The following is an 18,707-nucleotide window of genomic DNA, read 5'->3' on the forward strand; positions in this document are numbered from 1 at the left end:
CACGGTAAACCAATCAAGGGCAGAGTAAGGCAAAGTAGGGCGGGTTATGCCTTTGCCATCACACACAACGTACTGACAGGACGGAACGTTCAGTAGTGCGCTTGTTTCCGTGGAAATCATTTATTTTCGAACAAGAAGGTTTCCTGTCACAAAATGGTTCCCCTAACAACTAACTATAGCTAGCTAGGGAAGTTAGTGAACACGATGTTTTCTCGTATTGTTTAATTTATGTTTCTGAAATCGCTCAATTTATTGCTAATCTAAAAATGAATTCCAGGGTTTCTGAAAATACAGTGTCTCGCCCGTTGAGACGATCGACAAGGCAGTCATCGGGTAACGTTAACCTTAAAGGTAAGCAAATGTCTAGTAGCGTTAGCTATCTTAGCCATCGTGCTAACGTTAGCTGATCTAAGATCACTTAAAATTTAACGACAAAAATAATGGTATTTCTGCTGTAACTAACATTAGCTAACATTAGCTGTAGGCGATTCTCAGACTAGGAAATTGCGAGCAAATGAGCCGTAGCGTTACGTTAACCCGTAGGAGTTCTTTAAAACTTTATTTAACCTAACGTTAACGTTAGAGTGATTGACACATGCCGTTTGCTAGCTAAGTGTCAATGTTTTTTTGTAAGGTGCAAAACAAAACAATTACGAAAGTAATCGTTATCACTTGAAATCGTAGGTGTCAGGCGCCCTCCAACAATGCTAATTGAATTTGTCAAAAAACAAAAACTGAAAATTACAAGTTAAAAAAACTAAACCTAAAGTAATGTAAGTTCAAATATGACGTTAACGTTAGAGATATATCTAACGTAATACATGTGGTACAACGTATTAGGACAGTAACGGCACATGAATAAGCTGTATGTAAACAGGAATGTAGATAATGAGAAGTAATACATACGTAATTACTAACTATAATAATGTATTTCTGCTTCTTTAGTATTGAGTTTTGAAGCGACGCCCAGAGGTCCTCTAAAACGGACCAGAAAGGGGTTAGAAAGCCAAGCACCTTTAACAGCGGTCAATGGTTCCAAAGATGTGGAGACTGGCTTAGAGGATGAAGGTGGCATGCTCTAAGTGTTTTCCTAGTCACAACCACAGTTAACCCCCAGTCTGTACTATTCAAGGTGGTGTGAAAAACAGAGCCTTTTATTTCTCATTTAACAGATTCCCCTAGTAAAAAGAGCAGGCTCGAGACTGGAGGAGCAGTGGGCGGCAGTGGTGATAAGAATGAGACTGAGATGGATGTCCAGGAATCATTTGAAGATCTGGAGGAAAATAAAGATGAAGACCAGGAAATGGATATTATACCCGATTCCTCTCATGTCACTCATCAACCAAAGGGTGAAAGGTTCCAAGGTCAGGGCTGCATCTAATGAATAATTCCATGATTGATCATGTCATGCTTAGTGATTTTTGTAAATCATGTAATGTTATAAGAACACAGTGGTCTGTGTGTACACCAAAAGCAGATGTTATTAAATCATAAATTACTTACTTAGCTATTAATTAGCTATGCATGCAGTTGCTATGTGGAACCTTAGGATACTGTGATTGTTTACCTCAAAAATAACCTTGGATTCATAAGACTTCTTGCCACCATCAGATCTAATCAAAGGCAGTTTAGCGTTTTTATTTCAATCAAGCTCTTCTCTCTTCATGAACCAGGCGCTTTTGGAGATATGAATTTATCCCCTCGTGTAGTGCTCCATGAATGCTGCAGATCCAGTCATGCTGTACACGAAGATGCAGACTTGATGAAAACCAAGACAGGTAGGAAAAAGCTTTAGCTTCATTCTGCATGGGGATGATCACATCAAGGAACGAATCATACAGTTCCATATTGTGCTTGTTTGTTTTCAGTTAAACCATCAACAAAAGGACATGTACCCCCCCCCAAGACTACTGCGCAAATCAGACCACCGGCAAACCGACATGATGTCCCGATCCCTAGCATGGCTGACTACAAGAGGACGATGGAGGCCAAAGCTAAGACCACTGGTATGGTGGACATTTGTAATTTAAAAAATTGAATTCAGCACCTGTCCAATAGATTTACATACATATAAAAAAAGGACCTGATTGGGGGCGGTGGGACCCGGGGGTAGGCAGGGCGCCATTTTTTGAGGTTTAGCCTGATGAAAGGGGCCCCAAGGTTCGATCCGCCCTGTGCGATTCCCCCGTCTTTCCCCCTTTTCCCCCCTTTCTCACCTAGCTGCCTGTCGAAAAAGGGCGAAAACCCCCAAAAACAAATCTTAAATTTTAAAAAGGCCCTTTTTTAACTTTTAAAATTTCTCTTCACGATAGCTCTTTGGGTAGCGGGTCCCCAATGATAGGGGGTTTTTTCCCCTCGACGCCCCCCCCCCCGGGTTCAAATCCACCTGCCCCCCTTTGGGCCACCCCCCCCTCCTCTCTCCCCCCTTTATATTTTAAAACTGTTGAAAAATTAAAGGCCTAAAACCCCAAAAAAATCGTTCATTTTTGGGTAGGGGAGAAACCACCATGCCCCCATGTTTCCCAAAACCCGGAAAACCCCTAACAACCCGCAGCGGTCAATAACTTCCAAAACCAAGAAGAAACTTTAAGCAAAAAAAAACAAGGTTTTACCTTAACTGGATTTAATCTTTCATATCTAATGTTTTCTGTGCAAGACATTGATTAAAGAAATTTTTTCTTTTTCAAGGGAGAAGAAAAACCAAAGTCAAGAGAAGTTGGATATTCCGCCAAAGGGAACTAAAGTCATTTAAATACAAAAATTCCCCCACCCAAAAAAACATTTTTGCAATACTACAAAAAAAATGGCCTGGGTTTTTTTTCGGATTTCCCGTGGTTTTAGGGTTGGTTCTCCCCTTTCGCCTCTTTCTGCCGCTTGTTGCTGGAATTATCCCCGTACCAAAAAAATGCGGATGGAGGAAGATCCCCCAGGGCTTTAAGGCCAAAAGTTTGCAAAACAGTTATTCTTCTTGAGACTCAGTTTCCTAGTCACGGCGAGTTTGGGGAAAAGGGCCAAGATCCACCTGGAGAAGCATCTCAAAAAAACCCCCCCACAGGCCATGAGTCTGTATTCGAGGCCAAAGAGGAGATAACACGCGGCCTCCAGGCTGGCCTCCTCCTTTCGCTGCGCTCAACGCCCCCGTCCCCACATCGATGGGCCGCAAGCGGCCAGGCAGCGATAAATGAAGTGGGCATTGACGGCCAGTTGCGAGACCTTTGACGGAGACAAACCCTGGGGTGATTATCGATCGAAGAGCTGCCTCCAGGCTCCACCCTTATTTTTTATCGCTACTGCGACCACGAGAACGCCGCCTACAAGCAGGTGTTCTTGTTGTTTACTGTGCTACTGCCTCAAGATGAGGTCAAGGGTAATTCTAGTCTGAAGGAAGTGGAGGAGATGGTGCAAGACCATGTCAAGGTAAAGCTGGTGGACTCCAGCAACAAAACTGGCTTCAACGAGATGGACACTGACAAGTACGGTGGACTGTGGAGCCGAATCTCCCATCTTGTCTTACCCGTGGTGTCTGAGAGGGAAGTAGAGCAGAAAGGATGCTGATGAACCCAGCTGGCCATCAAAGAGGATGTCACAATACCACTTTGGACCAGCCTGATCCTCCTTGCCACTGGGCAGGAGCTCTGAAACCGAGAACATGTAAATATAATGTGCGTGTTGTTATATTTTACATATATATTTTTGTTCAAATGTTTAAGGTTGTAATAGTCTCTTTCTGATGAGATGAGTTGATGAGATTGTTCTCAAACTGTCTAATGTTGATGATTTAGCACTGAGTTTGTACACATGCGTACATGTACAGGCTTTTGCGTAACGATGTTACAGTACACCATCATTCCACTTCCAAAGAAGGTTATGAAATGCATATTCTCGCGCAGATTTAGCATACAATAATTGGATTGATTTGTTTTCTTCTTCTGTACCATACATCTGTATTGACAGCATGTTCATCAGCTTTTTAATCCATCTAAAATGAGTTGTTGGTAAAAGATCAGTATGGATTACACTGGGAACAAAGAAAACATGTTTTATTTTCTGTAGACATCTTTGTTTCTGATGCAAATTCATATTTCTTGTTTTCTGTATCGAATCTCAACGGATGGCTTACTTAATGTGTCTGTTGACCGTCCCCATGGAGATGTGTGTTCCAATTGTTCATTTAATTCTATTGTGTGCACAATTGGTTTTGCACTAAAACTGTATGCATTATCTATATATCTATACAAGAGTGTGCTGGCTTTTATTAAGAAATATTTTATATTTTTAGTTTTTTTCTGAATATGTAAATTTCTGATGTGTTCTCTTTTTCCTTGATTGGAATATTTTTTGATAGTTGTGTAAATATATTGAATATGAAAAGCTTTGTTCTTTGCACCTGTTGTCAAGTAACCACTGAAATGTACTTACGATGTTAGAAACATACAGATTTTCACCAAATGATTTGGATTTTAAAATTAAATATTACTAAATATTATTCAGCAAGTCACGTGATGTGCCTTAAACACCCATTTGGAGAAGTGACTACTTTTCTTGACAACTTCAAAACCCAAACAAGGTTTCTTGCAGAATATTTTGTGAAAATTAATTTAAATTTCAAAATACAAGGAAGTGTTTTTTTTCTGTGTTCATTCCTCTTGTGTTATCGTTCTAAGATGAATTTTGTTTTGCTCATGTGAATGTGTATATAATTTCAATAAAGATTATTTTGATAACTAGAAGAGTTAATAATTAATGTAACTTGTGGCTCGAGGACTTTTTTTTTTTCTCAAATGTAATGAAGCCAAGAATATAAACCTGCGTTTAATAAGTAATGGTGAGAAGGTAAAAGTCCAACACCTTGTGTACAATATCCAGTCTGTAACCAGGAAGTTCCAACTGTATATCAAAGCCAGAGTTCAATCATTGACTTAGAAGTTATGAGGTATGACTCAGTTCTAAAGAAAACATTTATGGTTTCAAATTATGAAGCAAGAGTTCATGACTGAGCTACTGTATATCTTGTCTACATGACTTTAAAAATGTATTTGGAACGCAGCTGTGTAAAATAACTAAATATTTGCTGTGCTTTTGTTGACAACGAAAGGAATCATTGTCATTGTTGATCAAGTTTAATAAGGAGCTAAGAGAATTGATTGGTGGATTGTGTTGTTCACTATTTTGTTAGATGTAATAAGAAATGTGTTATCATTTATAAATCATGCCTTGCTGCAGAAACATGACTGTGAACATTAATAGTTCAGTCATTTTTTTACAGTCACAGCACATAAATATTTATTTAAATAACCTCAAGAATTTAGTGCATTTACATGGTTTGGCTTGTGTATGGATATATACTGTGTATATATGTATATATATATATATATATATATATATATATATATATATATATAATGTGTGTACATATATACTGGATGTATATGTCTTATTTTATCTTAGCTTTGGGGCCTTCAAAAAGTCCCCTTACGGACAGAGATGCCAGTTCATCTCCTGGGCACTGCCAAGGTGCTCTTGAGCAAAGTCCCCCCCTTTCCCCAACTGCTCAGGGCGCCTGTCCAGCATTCGCAGCCCACTCACTGACACAAGGACCTGAGCATGTGTGTGTCTTTCAGGCCTGTGTGTAGTCTTGTAATTTCCCCACTGGGGATACATACAGTATAAAATAAAATAATTAAATACAAATTAAACAAATACAGTATTTCAGCTATATGAAGTACAGCTAGGCTTGTTTTTCATAAGAGAAACCCATTTCACATAGTTACTCACTGATGGCGTGATTACAATAAAACATGGATGTGCCTGGCACAAGGAGGTGTATACACTGTAAATATAGGTGAGTGTACCTTCAGCAAATATTGACATTGACCTTGGTTAACTCTGATTTAAGTGACATGACCTCATTTGTCAGAACTTTCTTGGAAAATGAAACTTTTTTTCTGATGTGATGCATTATGTAAACACTGAAACGTGATGCAGTCTGTTTACTCAAATGGTTTGTGCCCATATAAAATTAGACTTTATTATTATTTTGAGATTGAAATCAACATACGCAACACCAAACATTTCAATATCCTTACAAAAGCTACTATTTAGATAGAGCTAGATAGATTCATTTATCACTGGGTGGAAAGGGGGAAATTTGCAGGTCACAGCAGCAGTATACGAATAAACCACAAGGTACAGAGATTAGTTCAAAAACAAGTGTCATACTCAAGTACTAATATCAAAGTACAGTTAAAGTAATTGTGCCTTTTTAGGCATGTGCATGCATACAAGTGCGTAAATTGCAGTAAGGAATCTGAAACATTAATAACTTAAAAACAATGCAAAAAAGTACCAACACACCAATCACAGGCCTACATTTCCTGACACCTAAATATCCCAACAGTGACAGCTACAGCAAAACACAAGTTTCCCACGATGAGGATTACGTAGACAGCAGTAACAATTACTTCTGCAGCACCGATCTTCTGAAATTCAGAGGTGCAGTGGTTAGAAACAGAAATGAACTTGCATCTTGTACATGTTGCCATGATGTGGATAGGCTCTCACCATTTTTCTTTGTTTCCTCCATCTATCACCCTGTCTTTGGCTCCCTGTAACAGAATATAGTAACAAATATTATTTTGTTCTTCACAAGAATCCATGCTGTATTTCATGCATATTAGTATTACTCACACAGTACTATACTACAAATCATTCACCTATTTGGCTTCTCCCCAGTATTGCTTTACTTTGGATACTGTTCACGGAAACCCAAAGTAAAAACAGGGAAATCCATATTGTGGAAGCGACCACCACTTTCAGAAGCCAAGAGTCTTTTATGGTATTTCCGCACTTGTCAATCTCCAACACACCAACAACGACAACTGCAGCTGTGAGTGAAAAATATTTGGAAATAAAAGAATTACGATAAACAGGCAATGGCAACGTGAAGAGAAGAGAAGATGTGAGCAGTGACATTAGTTAGCTAGTCTCTGTCATTTCATATTTTGGAAAATGTGCTTGTTTACATTCTTGCTGTAAGTTAGATGAGAAGACACCTTAAAGATAAAGCTACAGCCAGTAGCTGGTTAGCTGGCATTAGCTTGAAGGCGGAAAATTGCGGGAATCGACCGGGCCCCAAGGAAGTGCGCCAGGCTTTGAAGCAAATTGAACATAGTGGTCAAGTGCTGGAATTGCAACACCACGTCTGTCATGTGATGGGTAGACTCATAGACTTACACGTTAATAGGCACGTCTGCAAATCAGTGCATACAATTTTCTTTAGCGCCACGACCCCTGCAAAATGACTCATTTCACCATCAGAATTTGATCTATTTGGTCCACCAACATTTAAAAAAGTCTGGAAGATCCGGACAAGGGCACCTGGATAGCTAAGTTGGTAGAACTGGCGTCCATATATAGAGGTTTACGCCTCTCAGCAGCGGGCCCGGGTTCAATTTTGACCTGTGGCCCTTTGCTGCATGTCATGGTTTTGGCTCCGTGATGGGTTCACGTGACACCTTGAACGCGGTACTGCAGTTCTTCTGTGTCAAACGCCAAGCCTTAACTAACAAGATATACAATGTTAATTACTGAGTTTTAGAGGTGCTGATTGGAAGATTTTGTTACGTTCAGATGTTCCGACATTTGCTGACTTGGGCGGATGCCAAAATTTACCCACACGTCACGCACACTGGGAATTAGCCTTAACTCTCAGCAAGAATGCAAATAAGCAAATAAGCATTGATTTAAAGACAACAAACACATTTTCTCAAAGAGAGAAATGAATGCAGTACAGTTTACTTTTTTAAGATTAAAATCAAGTGAATCTCCTTACTTGTAAAAATCACATGGATGATGGAACACACTTTGACAGTAAGGTTGCAGATGTCCTTTCTTGAAGAAAACAAAAGAGCAACATAAACAGCTGAACAAAGTGTCAATGGAAACATCAAGTGAAATATTAAGGCAGAATAAGAGAAAGTGGAACTCACAGTTCATGACTGGGTCCAAATGGCAGACACAAGATTACCAGCTTTATGAAATTAAGCACTATCGCCACACACACAAGAGCAACGAGAGTAACCTAAACATGCCCACATAGACACACATATTGACACATGCACACAAATATAACCTCATAAAGTTCAGAAATGCGGATGCAGATGTAGAGAAATGTTGAACAATAAATATCATAACTCACTTTAATGGAATCAGCCAAACAAAACAAGACCACAGCCGTTATTTCAACTGCCGCACAAAGCAGACAGCACAGTATCTTTAACACCTACATGAGAAACAAAATGCACTTCAAATAATCTTGATACACCCGTAGTATTTATTACGTTTGTACACATAAGCACAGGGTACTGACTGAGCCTTCAAATGCCATGTAGCACTCATATAATGCCGATTTGAAATGATTGTCTTTACATGGGATGTTACGTTTAAAAAAAGCTAAAATTACATTTTTTAAAGACATAAAACATTTCACAAAAAAAGGTATATGCACAAACTGTAAGCAAAAAATGCAAATTATCACTCATCAGATGTAATATGACATTCAAGTTCCTTACGATTTTCATGAAATTAAACATTATTGGTTAGGCATTCTGCAAAAGGCAGATCATTTAATGGCTCTAAACTCTGTAACTCTGTTACTTCTCTCTATAGTTTGTATTGTTAGTGGCAGGGTCTTCCCTGCACCAGGGACCACTGAGAACACAAGCCCCCCTACTCATGCCTTACCTTATTTAGACGAAAAGATAAGGGTCTGCTGCGGAGGGTAGTCGCCAGTATATCAGACAGCTCCTTGGGGTGGGGAGTGAGAAAGAAATTAATCTTTTGGTGCAATTTTTTTGGGTAGGACTATTGTGTAACTGCATTTACTGGGTGACATAAGTTTAGAAATACCATACCGTTTCCACTACCACCAAAAAACTGTCAAAAATCATCCCAACAATGGCTACTCCCTGAATATAAATCAAGAGAAACAGCGAGGAAGGGTGTAAATAAAAATGTTAAAGTTTATATGTCAATAAACAGTATATACTGTACATATATATATGTATATACATATAGTTTAAGTTTATATAGTTCATAGATCTTTGCACAATGTCAAAATACCATAATCAAATTCCACTCTGTGTCCCTGCTTACCTGTAATAGGTTGAACATGATTGGCACTTGAGTTGTCATGCTTGTCTCTGCAGTACTTGGCTTTGCAGTATCATAATCACTTGTACTTGTAGTACTTGGTGTTGTAGTACTTGTCTGTGTAGTACTTGGCTTTGTAGTACTTGGTGTAGTAGGATTTAGCATTGTAGTACTTGTGGTAGTACTTGATGTTGTAGGACTTGCCTGTGTAGTACTTGGCTTTGTAGTATCATAATCACTTGTACTTGTAGTACTTGGTGTTGTAGTACTTGCCTGTGTAGTACTTGGCTTTGTAGTACTTGGTGTTGTAGGATTTAGCATTGTTGTACTTGTGGTAGTACTTGATGTTGTAGGACTTAGCGTTGTAGTACTTGTGGTAGTACTTGGTGTTGTAGGACTTAGCGTTGTAGTACTTGTGGTAGTACTTGGTGTTGTTGATGGTGGGGTGGGTGGAGGTACATAATTCACATCCATTGGTTCCCAGAATGTATCATAATTTTCAACAAATGTGGCTCTGAAACATGTCAAACAAACACAGATGTTAAGCTCAATCATTTAGCTCTGCATTGTAATGTTGACTTCAGGAGGTCAGTCAAAGTGTATGAATACCTGAAAGTGATGTCCGTGTCATCCGTTTCCGGTGCTTCCCAGTTAACTCGGATCTCGTCCTTCTTTTGGTTGTTCTTGTGACTAACAGCCGTGCCCTGAGGAGAGACACACAGGTAAACGCAAGTGTCACATCAATGACAAAGTTTAATAAGGATTTGACCTTAAATTTCTACTTCAAGTTCAATGAAATGTGCCAACTAAAATATAAATGTAAAGCGTGTATATTTAATTAATTAATTCAATGCACTCATTACAAATATTAATGATGAAATGGGATGAGTGCTTACAGCTAAACCATTGCACTTCAGGAGTCTAGTTCGTGCAGGCTCAAGCAGGGTGAATATTCCTACAGGAGAGCCTCTCTGTTGAGCCTCCAACATAAATCCCTCAAACATTCTGGATTGGTTACTCCGGAGAGTAACTGGAAAATAGTTTGGAGAATCATCGGGGTGAAGGGGATGGGGCAGAAAATTAAAACAGATTAGTGATAACCTTACACTTAGTGAAGGACCACTGCAACAAATGTTGATAGTGATAAACAAACCTCCAGGAAAAGGGGTCCGATAGTCTCTGTACCTGTAATAGGTTCTCCCTTTTTGCCCTCTTTGTAGACGATCTCAAAGGGCAGTTCAGTGTTCTGAGGATTGATAGGTGTCCCACGTATTGTATGATGAGGTAACATTGAATCACACACCTCTGGGAATATGCCATCTCCATACCCATGCACCTTTGTGATGATGTTTAGGCCAATCAAAATCCACAACCACATCTGTAAAACAAGCTTTCTTTATAAACATGCAGTCGCTGGGGATAAATAACCTTGACCTGAAAACACCATTCCAGCAACATTCAGCTGATGCGTTGGTACCATTAGTATCATTATAGTTCCCTAACTTTTGAACAATGCAGTAGGACAGCAGCATTCCCACAGTGTCCCAATATAAACGCTCTAAAATGAAAGTCAGCTCTTAACATCAAAGCAATTTGTTGAATGCAAATGCAGTCTGCCAGAATATACAGCCAAAACAAGGACTATCACACTCAGAATCACTCAATGTATGACATGTGTATGTAAAATCCTTTAGGAAAATAGGAATCATTTAAACAAAATTAAGCCTAGAAAGTAAATAGCAATCATTTAAAAAAAAAAATCTCTCTAACTGTTTCATTCAAATTCAAACTGACCTCACAAACAGACCTCAGGGGCAAATACATATACAAAGATTGTAACAACTCTTTTCTCTTACCTTAAATTATTTTTCATACAATGTCCAATACCATGAAATCAAAAGTCACACTACAACCTTAGACACTTAGACCTTAGAATTTGCTGTTTAAGTCTTTTTAAGAAAAACAGAAGAAAGCTCAGAAATGGGTCCTCCTTCTACTGCCAGGTGTTCAATGTGTGCCAGGGAGCTCCACAAACACTTAGCAGACCAAAGAAGGAAGTAAGAAAGGGCAATATAAGTATACGGCTTGAACCTGCCCACACGCACAGCTACAGTTAATGATAAAGAAAATAAAGTTTCCTTTTACTGCTGATTGTTCTCGTTGTAACATCAGGTTCCTTAATTGCTCCATCTGTAGCACTACTGATAGCACTACACACAACGCAGATCCAAGTCTGCAGGGCAAGAGGCAAAACAAAAATACCTGTAATAAATACCTCAAATCAAAATAAATATCAATTGAAAATCAATCCAAAATGACACATGGAAAATCAAGTGTGCTCAGTCCCTCGAAAGGTAATGTAAATGTGTATGCTCTCAAGCCAGATACCTGTAGATGGTCACAAAAAGCATGGCGCTGTAAAACCCAGAGAAGAAGACAAAAGTCACAATTATGCAGAGTGTTTCTGAAAGCATAATAACGATAACAGTTATTACTATTAGGTGTCTAAATTGAAGTGTATGACAAAGTAATGAGTGTTTGAATGCAAATCAGCAATGTTTCGTGCTATACTGCGTAGAGGGTCTATTTCCTATAACAACTGTTGTTCCGTTCTGCCAGCACACAGATGTGCAGGTCAGATTAGTTCTACAGTACAAAGACAGCATTGCATGTTACATTACTTTTTGTTATTTTTACAACATTTTTCTAAATTTTTGTTACTTTTAATGTGTGTAAGTTGATGTCACATGTAAAACATTTCATCTCAGGTTTTACATGCTGCTCTTGACCATAGAAAGAGATGTCTAACGAAAATAAGATGTCTTCTATTTCTTTTTAATAGAAATAAGCCTATACAGTTTGTTGAACATGTAAATTTGCTGTTAATGGGTACATTCTACATCTACGTTGGGTAGAGATGCAATGTCACATTTGATTGAGATCCCAACCATTTGCTTGAGGCTTATAATGGGGAGAAAAACAGTCATTGTGGTTTCAATTGCACAGAGGGATAAAGACGAGCAAATATCTTGACATTGCTTTTTACTTGGTGGGGGTACGGTGGCCGACAGGGGCAAACGCCCTGCAACTTCAGAGAACACATGCAAATAGACAAAACACAAGCAAATTAATAAAACAACTTCAGTAATTTGACAACACATGTGCAGCATTCAGCAAACGCGCTGCATATACACAACACAAGCAAATACATAAACACAATGCAAATAAAAAACCATGCAAAAAGAAAAGCACACAAACCAAGAAAACAAAGGCAACACAAAATGCTAAATTCTTATTACACAACAGAAGTTCTCCAGGCCTCTAGAGGGAGCAGCTAAGTGGAACAGCTTCATTTGCTTGTGCTTTGTCTGTTTGCATGTGTTTTCTGAAGTTGCAGGGCGTTTGCCCCTGTCGGCCACCATTGTTGGGCCATTAAACATGTTTACAAAGTTTAATTTTGATCTGCAAACCACTTGAACCATGACATTTCTGTTTTGGAAATATATTTATTAGTTTTCCCTTTAACAAAAAGTAGAAGACGGATACATTATAAAATCCACAGGAGAGAAAAAAAGTACAATCTGCCAGCCATTATCAACTAGTACTTGGGCGCCCAGAGAGCTCAGTTGGTAGAGCGGGCGCCCATATATGGAGGTTTACTCCTCGATGCAGCAGCCGCGGGTTTGACTCCAACCTGCGGCCCTTTGCTGCATGTCATTCTCCCCCTCTCCCCCTTTCATGTCTTCATCTGTCCTGTCAAAAATAAATGCCTAGAATGCCAAAAAAAATAATAATACATATAGGACAATTGCTTCTTCTTTAAGCATGGCATGACCAAAGACTATGAGTTACGGTACCTGTTTCTGTCTTGCATTAAAGGCACATGGCTAAAAAAAGGGCAAAAGATGTGTAGGGAAGGGGGATGTATGATTTGGTATAATTTTAAGTTTTAGTGGTCTTCAGATATCTTTCCACTTTTCATCATTGATAGAGAAGATGCCCCTTTCCCCAAAATGTGAAAATTTTCTAATTAAGTTACTATTTTAAATTTTAGGCAGGACCATATTATTTTAAAAATGCTTACAGTAAAAAGGTGTTAAAAAATCCCTTTTCATATTAAAAAAATTTGAAAAAAAACATTTTAAAGTTGACAAGTACACAAGGCAAAAACCCCCCTGAAAAAATGAGTGGGAATTTAAATGAAATCATGCCCACTCCCCTGGACTAAAGAACCCTTTTTTACATGCCATTTAAATAAATCAGATTCCTTTTAAAGTGCCGGGGTAAAAAATGGAAAAAACCCCACTGTGAAAAGGTTTAACACAGACACAGGCACACAGCAATACACATAAAGGCTCAGATTTTAAAATTAAGGCATCTTTCGCTTATTTTTTTAATCGTAAGCAGCAGTAAAAGCAGGAATATAAATCAAACAGAAAAAAATAAATGATCCAAGGGAGAAAGGTTGCATTTACCCGCGTTTTTCGTCTGGACTTTGACAAAAAGAACTTCGAGCGCAGTGTTTAAATGATCCTAAATTCACAAACAAAAAGCATAAAAGACAGGGTTAGGAAACAGTGGGAGAAAGAAGAGCGGCACAAAAGAAGTAGTCAAGCTTGATACTTGTGTCACAGGTATAACGAGTTGGAACCACATTGTTGGCCAAAAATCTGAGAAAAATGACCACATTGTACGGCACCCAACCGAGGAAGAACACCGCCACGATCCAGAAGACTAACTTCACTGCTCTGTTCTTTGTCTCTGTTCTTGTTCTTGTGATTTTCCACAGTATTTGAATGTAGCAGAAAGCCATCACTGCAAAAGCGACCAAGAAAAAAATGTTCTGTTGGTAGATGTCAATTCCTTTCCACTCAGTGGCTTCGTATTCACAGCCCATGGAGTGTTTATCTTTGTGGTGGATCGGGACAAGGGTGCTGTAGAGCAGGGAGGGCATGGACACTCCAATACTGACTATCCACAATAAGAAGGACACATAAACTCCAGTGCTGCGATTGAGTTTATGTGTGCTCCGGCCACAGAGAGGGTGCACCACAGACAGATACCTGTAGATGGTCATGATGGTCAGGAAAAGTATGCTGCTGTAAAACCCGGTGAAGAAGACAAAAGTCACAATTTTGCAGAGGACTTCTGAAAACAACCATCCCCAGACGTGGTAAAATGCCCAGAAGGGGAGACCGGTGGTGAAGACGAGGTCAGAGATGGCCAGGTTTAGGATAAAAATGTTGGTAAGAGACTTGAGGTTTTCATACAAAGCCAGGATTACAAGGACGAGGATGTTTCCCACAAGGCTCAGTGTGATCACAACCGAGAAGAACACGGGAATGGCAATGGATCCAAACTTGACCACCTCACCTTTTTCACAGACTTGATCCACATAGTCATCATCATAGTCTGGGATGTATTGGCTGTCATTGAAAGAGTCATTCATTGCTGTTCAACTGGATCCTGTAGAAGACACATAGAATTAATATGTGCATTATGGTGGGCTAGTATCAGTCATTTCACTGTATAATGAAAATCAACAGCGACTAAAAAAGAGTGATAATGATGAATATCTTTTTACAATAAAAGTAAGTATATAAGGAGGATGCACTTAACGTCATGTTACATTGGAACTCCTTTAATAGGAGCATAATAGTATGTTATAGTGTAATGTTACTTTATTGTATGAAGAAAAAAAAACTGACTTACCCCTTGCTTGATGGGACTGACGTTGGATGTGACAGCGTCTGTCTACTCAAGCCTTAAAAAGAAGTAGCTTTCATAGTATCGTGACAGGCAGTGTTTTCTGTTCCTTGTTCTGTTAAGAGCTGTATACAATGTCCTCAGCTGAACTGGATTTGTGGTCGTGGCTGCGGTAACGCTTTTTAGTAGTCATCATTGACAGATGGTAAACTGATGGTTGTCATTCACTTATTAGTCATTAGTTATTAGTCACCGTCATTTTACTAGGGGGTCATGCCATCACTTCCTAGACTTTTTGTTCTTCTTTACACTGAAGAAAGTTCTTAATAACCTTAGGGTTGTTGTCTTGCGGCAGAAGAAATTTTTGGGCCAATTATACGCCTCCCTGATGGCATTGCATGATGGATAAGTATTTGCATGTATTTCTTAGCATTAAGGATATAATTAATCCTGACCAAATCTCCAACTCCGTTTGCAGAAAGGCAGCCCCAAACTTGCAAGGAACCACCACCATGCTTCACTGTTGCCTGCAGACTCAATAGTGTACCACTCTCCATTACTATGGCCAACAAACTGCCTTCTTCTTCTTCCGCTAAATATTTCAAATTTTGACTCATCAGTCCAGAGCACCTGCTGCCATTTTTCTGCACCCCAGTTCCCATGTTTTTGTGCCTAGTTGAGTCGCTTGGCCTTGGCCTTGGCCTTGTTGAGGTATAGCTTTTTGGCTGAAACTCTTCCATGAAGACCACTTCTGGCCAGACTTCTCCGGACAGTAGATGGGTGTACCTGGGTCCCACAGGTTTCTGCCAGTTCTGAGCTGATGTCACTGCTGGACATCTTCCGATTTTGAAGGGAAACAAGCTTGATGTGTTTTTCATCTGCCTCACTAAGTTTCCTTGTCAGACCACTGCGTCTGCGATCCTCAGTGTTGCGCAACTTTTTGAAAATGTACTTATAAGAATTGATGCTGGTTTGAAGGCAAATGGTAGTAACACCAAATATTGATGTGATATAGATTTTTCTTTTGTTCACTCACTTTGCACTTTGTAAATTTATAAAAATAAACAATCGTTATTTATATTTTTGAAAGCATTCTTAGTTTACAGCATTTTTTTTACACCTGCCTTTTGCACAGTACTGTATATACATATATATGTATGTAGATCATTGTTTTATATAATTTAATGAAGGGCAAAAATGTATAATTGCTTTACCAAGCATTTAGTATGAAAAACATCAGTCATGACTTTACTACAGTATCGAGATAATGTTTATAGATGATTTACAAAGTATTTATTAACTATTTAACGATGTATTATAGTCATCTGTTGCAACTTTACAATAACCATCTGGACACTGTTTATAGACAGTTTACAAATCCTAGTAACCCTTAACAAATTGTTGGGAATATCTGGTCCATCTGTCTATGTAACGTTTATTGATTGCTTTAAAAAATGGTTTCTTAAAGGTTTACAAATAGTTTTTTAACTATTACTCGATACCTAATATAGTAAATGATGGATATAATGTGTGTAACAATAAACTGTAAATTTACAGCACTACTAATATTTTATTAATTATAATTGAATTGATTGTTAACAAAAATTACGGTTTGCAAACAGTAAAGTGACAATTAACTATCAATTCATCATCCATTAATGATGATTATTTACCGTGGTTGTTTATTTGGACCACACCTCTGAGAATGGAAATTTGCCAACTTTCTCATCAAAAAACAAACACTGTGAAGACAGTGTCTAGGCAATTTCCTCTTACCTGTAGTGCTATTTATTAATCTATATTGTTTGGTGTGAGTTGCCCAGTGTTGGAGATATCGGCTGTAAAGATGTCTGCATTCTTTCAAATTTAATGAAATTAGATGGTACTCAGCTTGTGATGCTCAACAGCAAATGTCTCTTTCCAGAAATCATGACCCGGTTACTCATGATAATCTACAGACCTGGTTGTGAGCAGTTTTTATGTAAAATTACTTTCTTTCTATCAAACTATACATGCCAGCTGCATAATCATGCAGAAGGAAGAGGAAGCCTACTCATTTAGCCATCTATAGACATTAAAAAAGGGAAATGAGACATGTAAGAGATACCATTTAGTGTTACACATTTATAATATCTGTGCACTTCTTTAAAAGAAGGGTCACAACTGATGGAGCAGATTTTCTCAAACGATTTGTTAGTTATGAAAATTACTCTACATTTGGTCAAGTTTCAAAAACATTGGATTCTACGTTTCCCATATTGCAACCAACACCATCTTTCATTAGACCTTTCCTACCTAAAAAATGCCAATGTCTTTTAAACTCCAAGTTTGTGAAACAGGCTTTTTAAATTTGCAGTCTTCAAGCTCAAACTGAGAGTGTGTTTTCTTAGACTTTCTGTAAAAAACTAACTGTCACGTGTTCTTTGATTTGACGAGGACGATGAGAGACTGGAGTTCCAATGGAGAATTAACAAAAGGTCATGATGAAGATGAAACGACAAAGACAATAAGACACAAAACATAGTAACACTGCAGCTGACAGCGGACTGTATCGTATGTATGTTCCATCTTCAGAGACACATCAAACAGCCCCAAAACATTGTAAGTTTCAGAATTATATTGTGGTGTCTGTACAACAATGCTGGATGATGTGTTGAAAGAAAGCCGCCTCAACACTGTTTCCTGATTATAACATTTATTGTATCAAAGATTCAGCTTCAATTTACAAGCTTCTGCCGCAGCCTGGAGAGTGCTAACCCAATGAACACACACTACCTTTCAACACCTTAGACATACTTTATATAGGATATGTTAAGGTCACATGATAGATAACATGTAGGATTTTTTCTATGTGACAAACCAAAGATCACATCCAAACCATCACTTTTTAGCCCAAACAGCCCTTTCAAAGTTCACTCCAACTCATGACCAAAAGACAATGTAACCCCCCTTGCATCAACAGTATTTAATTTGAACAGAACCTGATTCAAGTTACAAATCATTAGATACTACAACATTCCCTGCCCCTGGGGGCGGTTCCTTTTCACCAGGTGTATTTAAACCCATTGTCATTGATCCGTCTTTGGCATGGCAACACGTTGAGCACATCTCAGTGGCCTTCTTTGCTGCCTGAGAAAGTATAGGTCACAGCTCCAACATGCATGTTGGGGGTTCCTCCCGGACACAGATCAAAAGCTATAATGTAAATGAGAAATTCTAACAAAAATACAGTTAATCAACATGTTATTGTCTTAGCCTAGTCTAAAACACCAGGGGGTTGGAGACAGAAGATTACTTCCTGTTGTGTAGCAAAAGGATTATTTCTATATGTTAAACGCCAGACTTGACCTGATCAACAATTTTGAGAAGATTGGGTTTATGTTAAGTAGTGGAATGCTAATTAAGGCTATCAGTGTTGGATCAATCTGGCCGCAGAATACAGGCCTACATAAAAGAGAAATAAATTGTTTGCAGAACATTGTTTTTAACTTTTTAAAATACACAGGCTATTAGTATCAATCTCCATATTTAAGTGTGAAATCCGTTGAGTGTCCTTTCCAGAAATGAGACCTCAGAAAAAATGTAACAAATGATCTATGTGAAATGTCAGGCTATTTTTTTTTTTAAACCTTTTTAAGTATATGCTGCACACAGTGTTTACAAATCATAAAAAGCATACAGTATACTTTAAAGTTGTGCAACAGACAGCAACAAAGAACTACAGGAACGAGGGTCAAACATTTACTTCGTGAATGTAATCACATGATTCCTCTGTTTACTCTGCTACGACAACCAAACTATTCAGCTTCAGGTTCCCGCCTACCAACCTCTCGCTATTGGTTGGTAGGCTA

At 38.5% G+C, this 18,707-nt stretch overlaps 3 protein-coding genes and 1 long non-coding RNA gene across 6 annotated transcripts; 1 reads left to right on the forward strand and 3 right to left on the reverse strand.

The window, feature by feature from the left end:
• Positions 1-80: 80 nt before the first annotated feature.
• Positions 81-2,586, forward strand: LOC116695799 (uncharacterized). Of its 3 annotated transcripts, none has more exons than XM_032526265.1 (6): positions 81-351; positions 946-1,068; positions 1,173-1,364; positions 1,674-1,778; positions 1,869-2,021; positions 2,501-2,586. In XM_032526265.1, coding segments are annotated over exons 1-6 (660 nt in total). In that variant the 5' UTR covers positions 81-266; the 3' UTR covers positions 2,503-2,586. The 3 variants fall into 3 exon arrangements, with proteins under 3 accessions (XP_032382156.1, XP_032382158.1, XP_032382155.1); XM_032526264.1 differs by having other exon boundaries at positions 100-351; positions 937-1,068; XM_032526267.1 differs by lacking the exon at positions 946-1,068 and having other exon boundaries at positions 86-351.
• A 3,517-nt stretch (positions 2,587-6,103) lies between these two features.
• Positions 6,104-9,638, reverse strand: LOC116695390 (uncharacterized). Its single transcript, XM_032525598.1, has 10 exons — positions 9,396-9,638; positions 9,154-9,247; positions 8,913-8,966; positions 8,743-8,805; positions 8,198-8,281; positions 7,989-8,080; positions 7,832-7,890; positions 6,714-6,884; positions 6,562-6,605; positions 6,104-6,479 (listed from the first exon to the last, which is right to left on the reverse strand). The coding sequence occupies exons 2-10, from the start codon at positions 9,190-9,192 to the stop codon at positions 6,366-6,368; spliced, it is 720 nt and encodes a 239-aa protein (XP_032381489.1). The 5' UTR covers positions 9,193-9,247; positions 9,396-9,638; the 3' UTR covers positions 6,104-6,365.
• Positions 9,639-10,053: 415 nt separating this feature from the next.
• Positions 10,054-11,194, reverse strand: LOC116695393 (uncharacterized). The gene is made up of 3 exons (XR_004333448.1): positions 11,007-11,194; positions 10,336-10,528; positions 10,054-10,180 (listed from the first exon to the last, which is right to left on the reverse strand). It is a non-coding gene; the product is annotated as an uncharacterized LOC116695393 (long non-coding RNA).
• Positions 11,195-12,688: 1,494 nt separating this feature from the next.
• Positions 12,689-15,027, reverse strand: LOC116695392 (chemokine XC receptor 1-like). The gene is made up of 2 exons (XM_032525602.1): positions 14,863-15,027; positions 12,689-14,616 (listed from the first exon to the last, which is right to left on the reverse strand). The coding sequence occupies exon 2, from the start codon at positions 14,597-14,599 to the stop codon at positions 13,718-13,720; it is 882 nt and encodes a 293-aa protein (XP_032381493.1). The 5' UTR covers positions 14,600-14,616; positions 14,863-15,027; the 3' UTR covers positions 12,689-13,717.
• Between the last annotated feature and the right edge of the window lie 3,680 nt (positions 15,028-18,707).

Source organism: Etheostoma spectabile, chromosome 9, assembly GCF_008692095.1.
Source record: "Etheostoma spectabile isolate EspeVRDwgs_2016 chromosome 9, UIUC_Espe_1.0, whole genome shotgun sequence".
Taxonomy (NCBI): domain Eukaryota; kingdom Metazoa; phylum Chordata; class Actinopteri; order Perciformes; family Percidae; genus Etheostoma; species Etheostoma spectabile.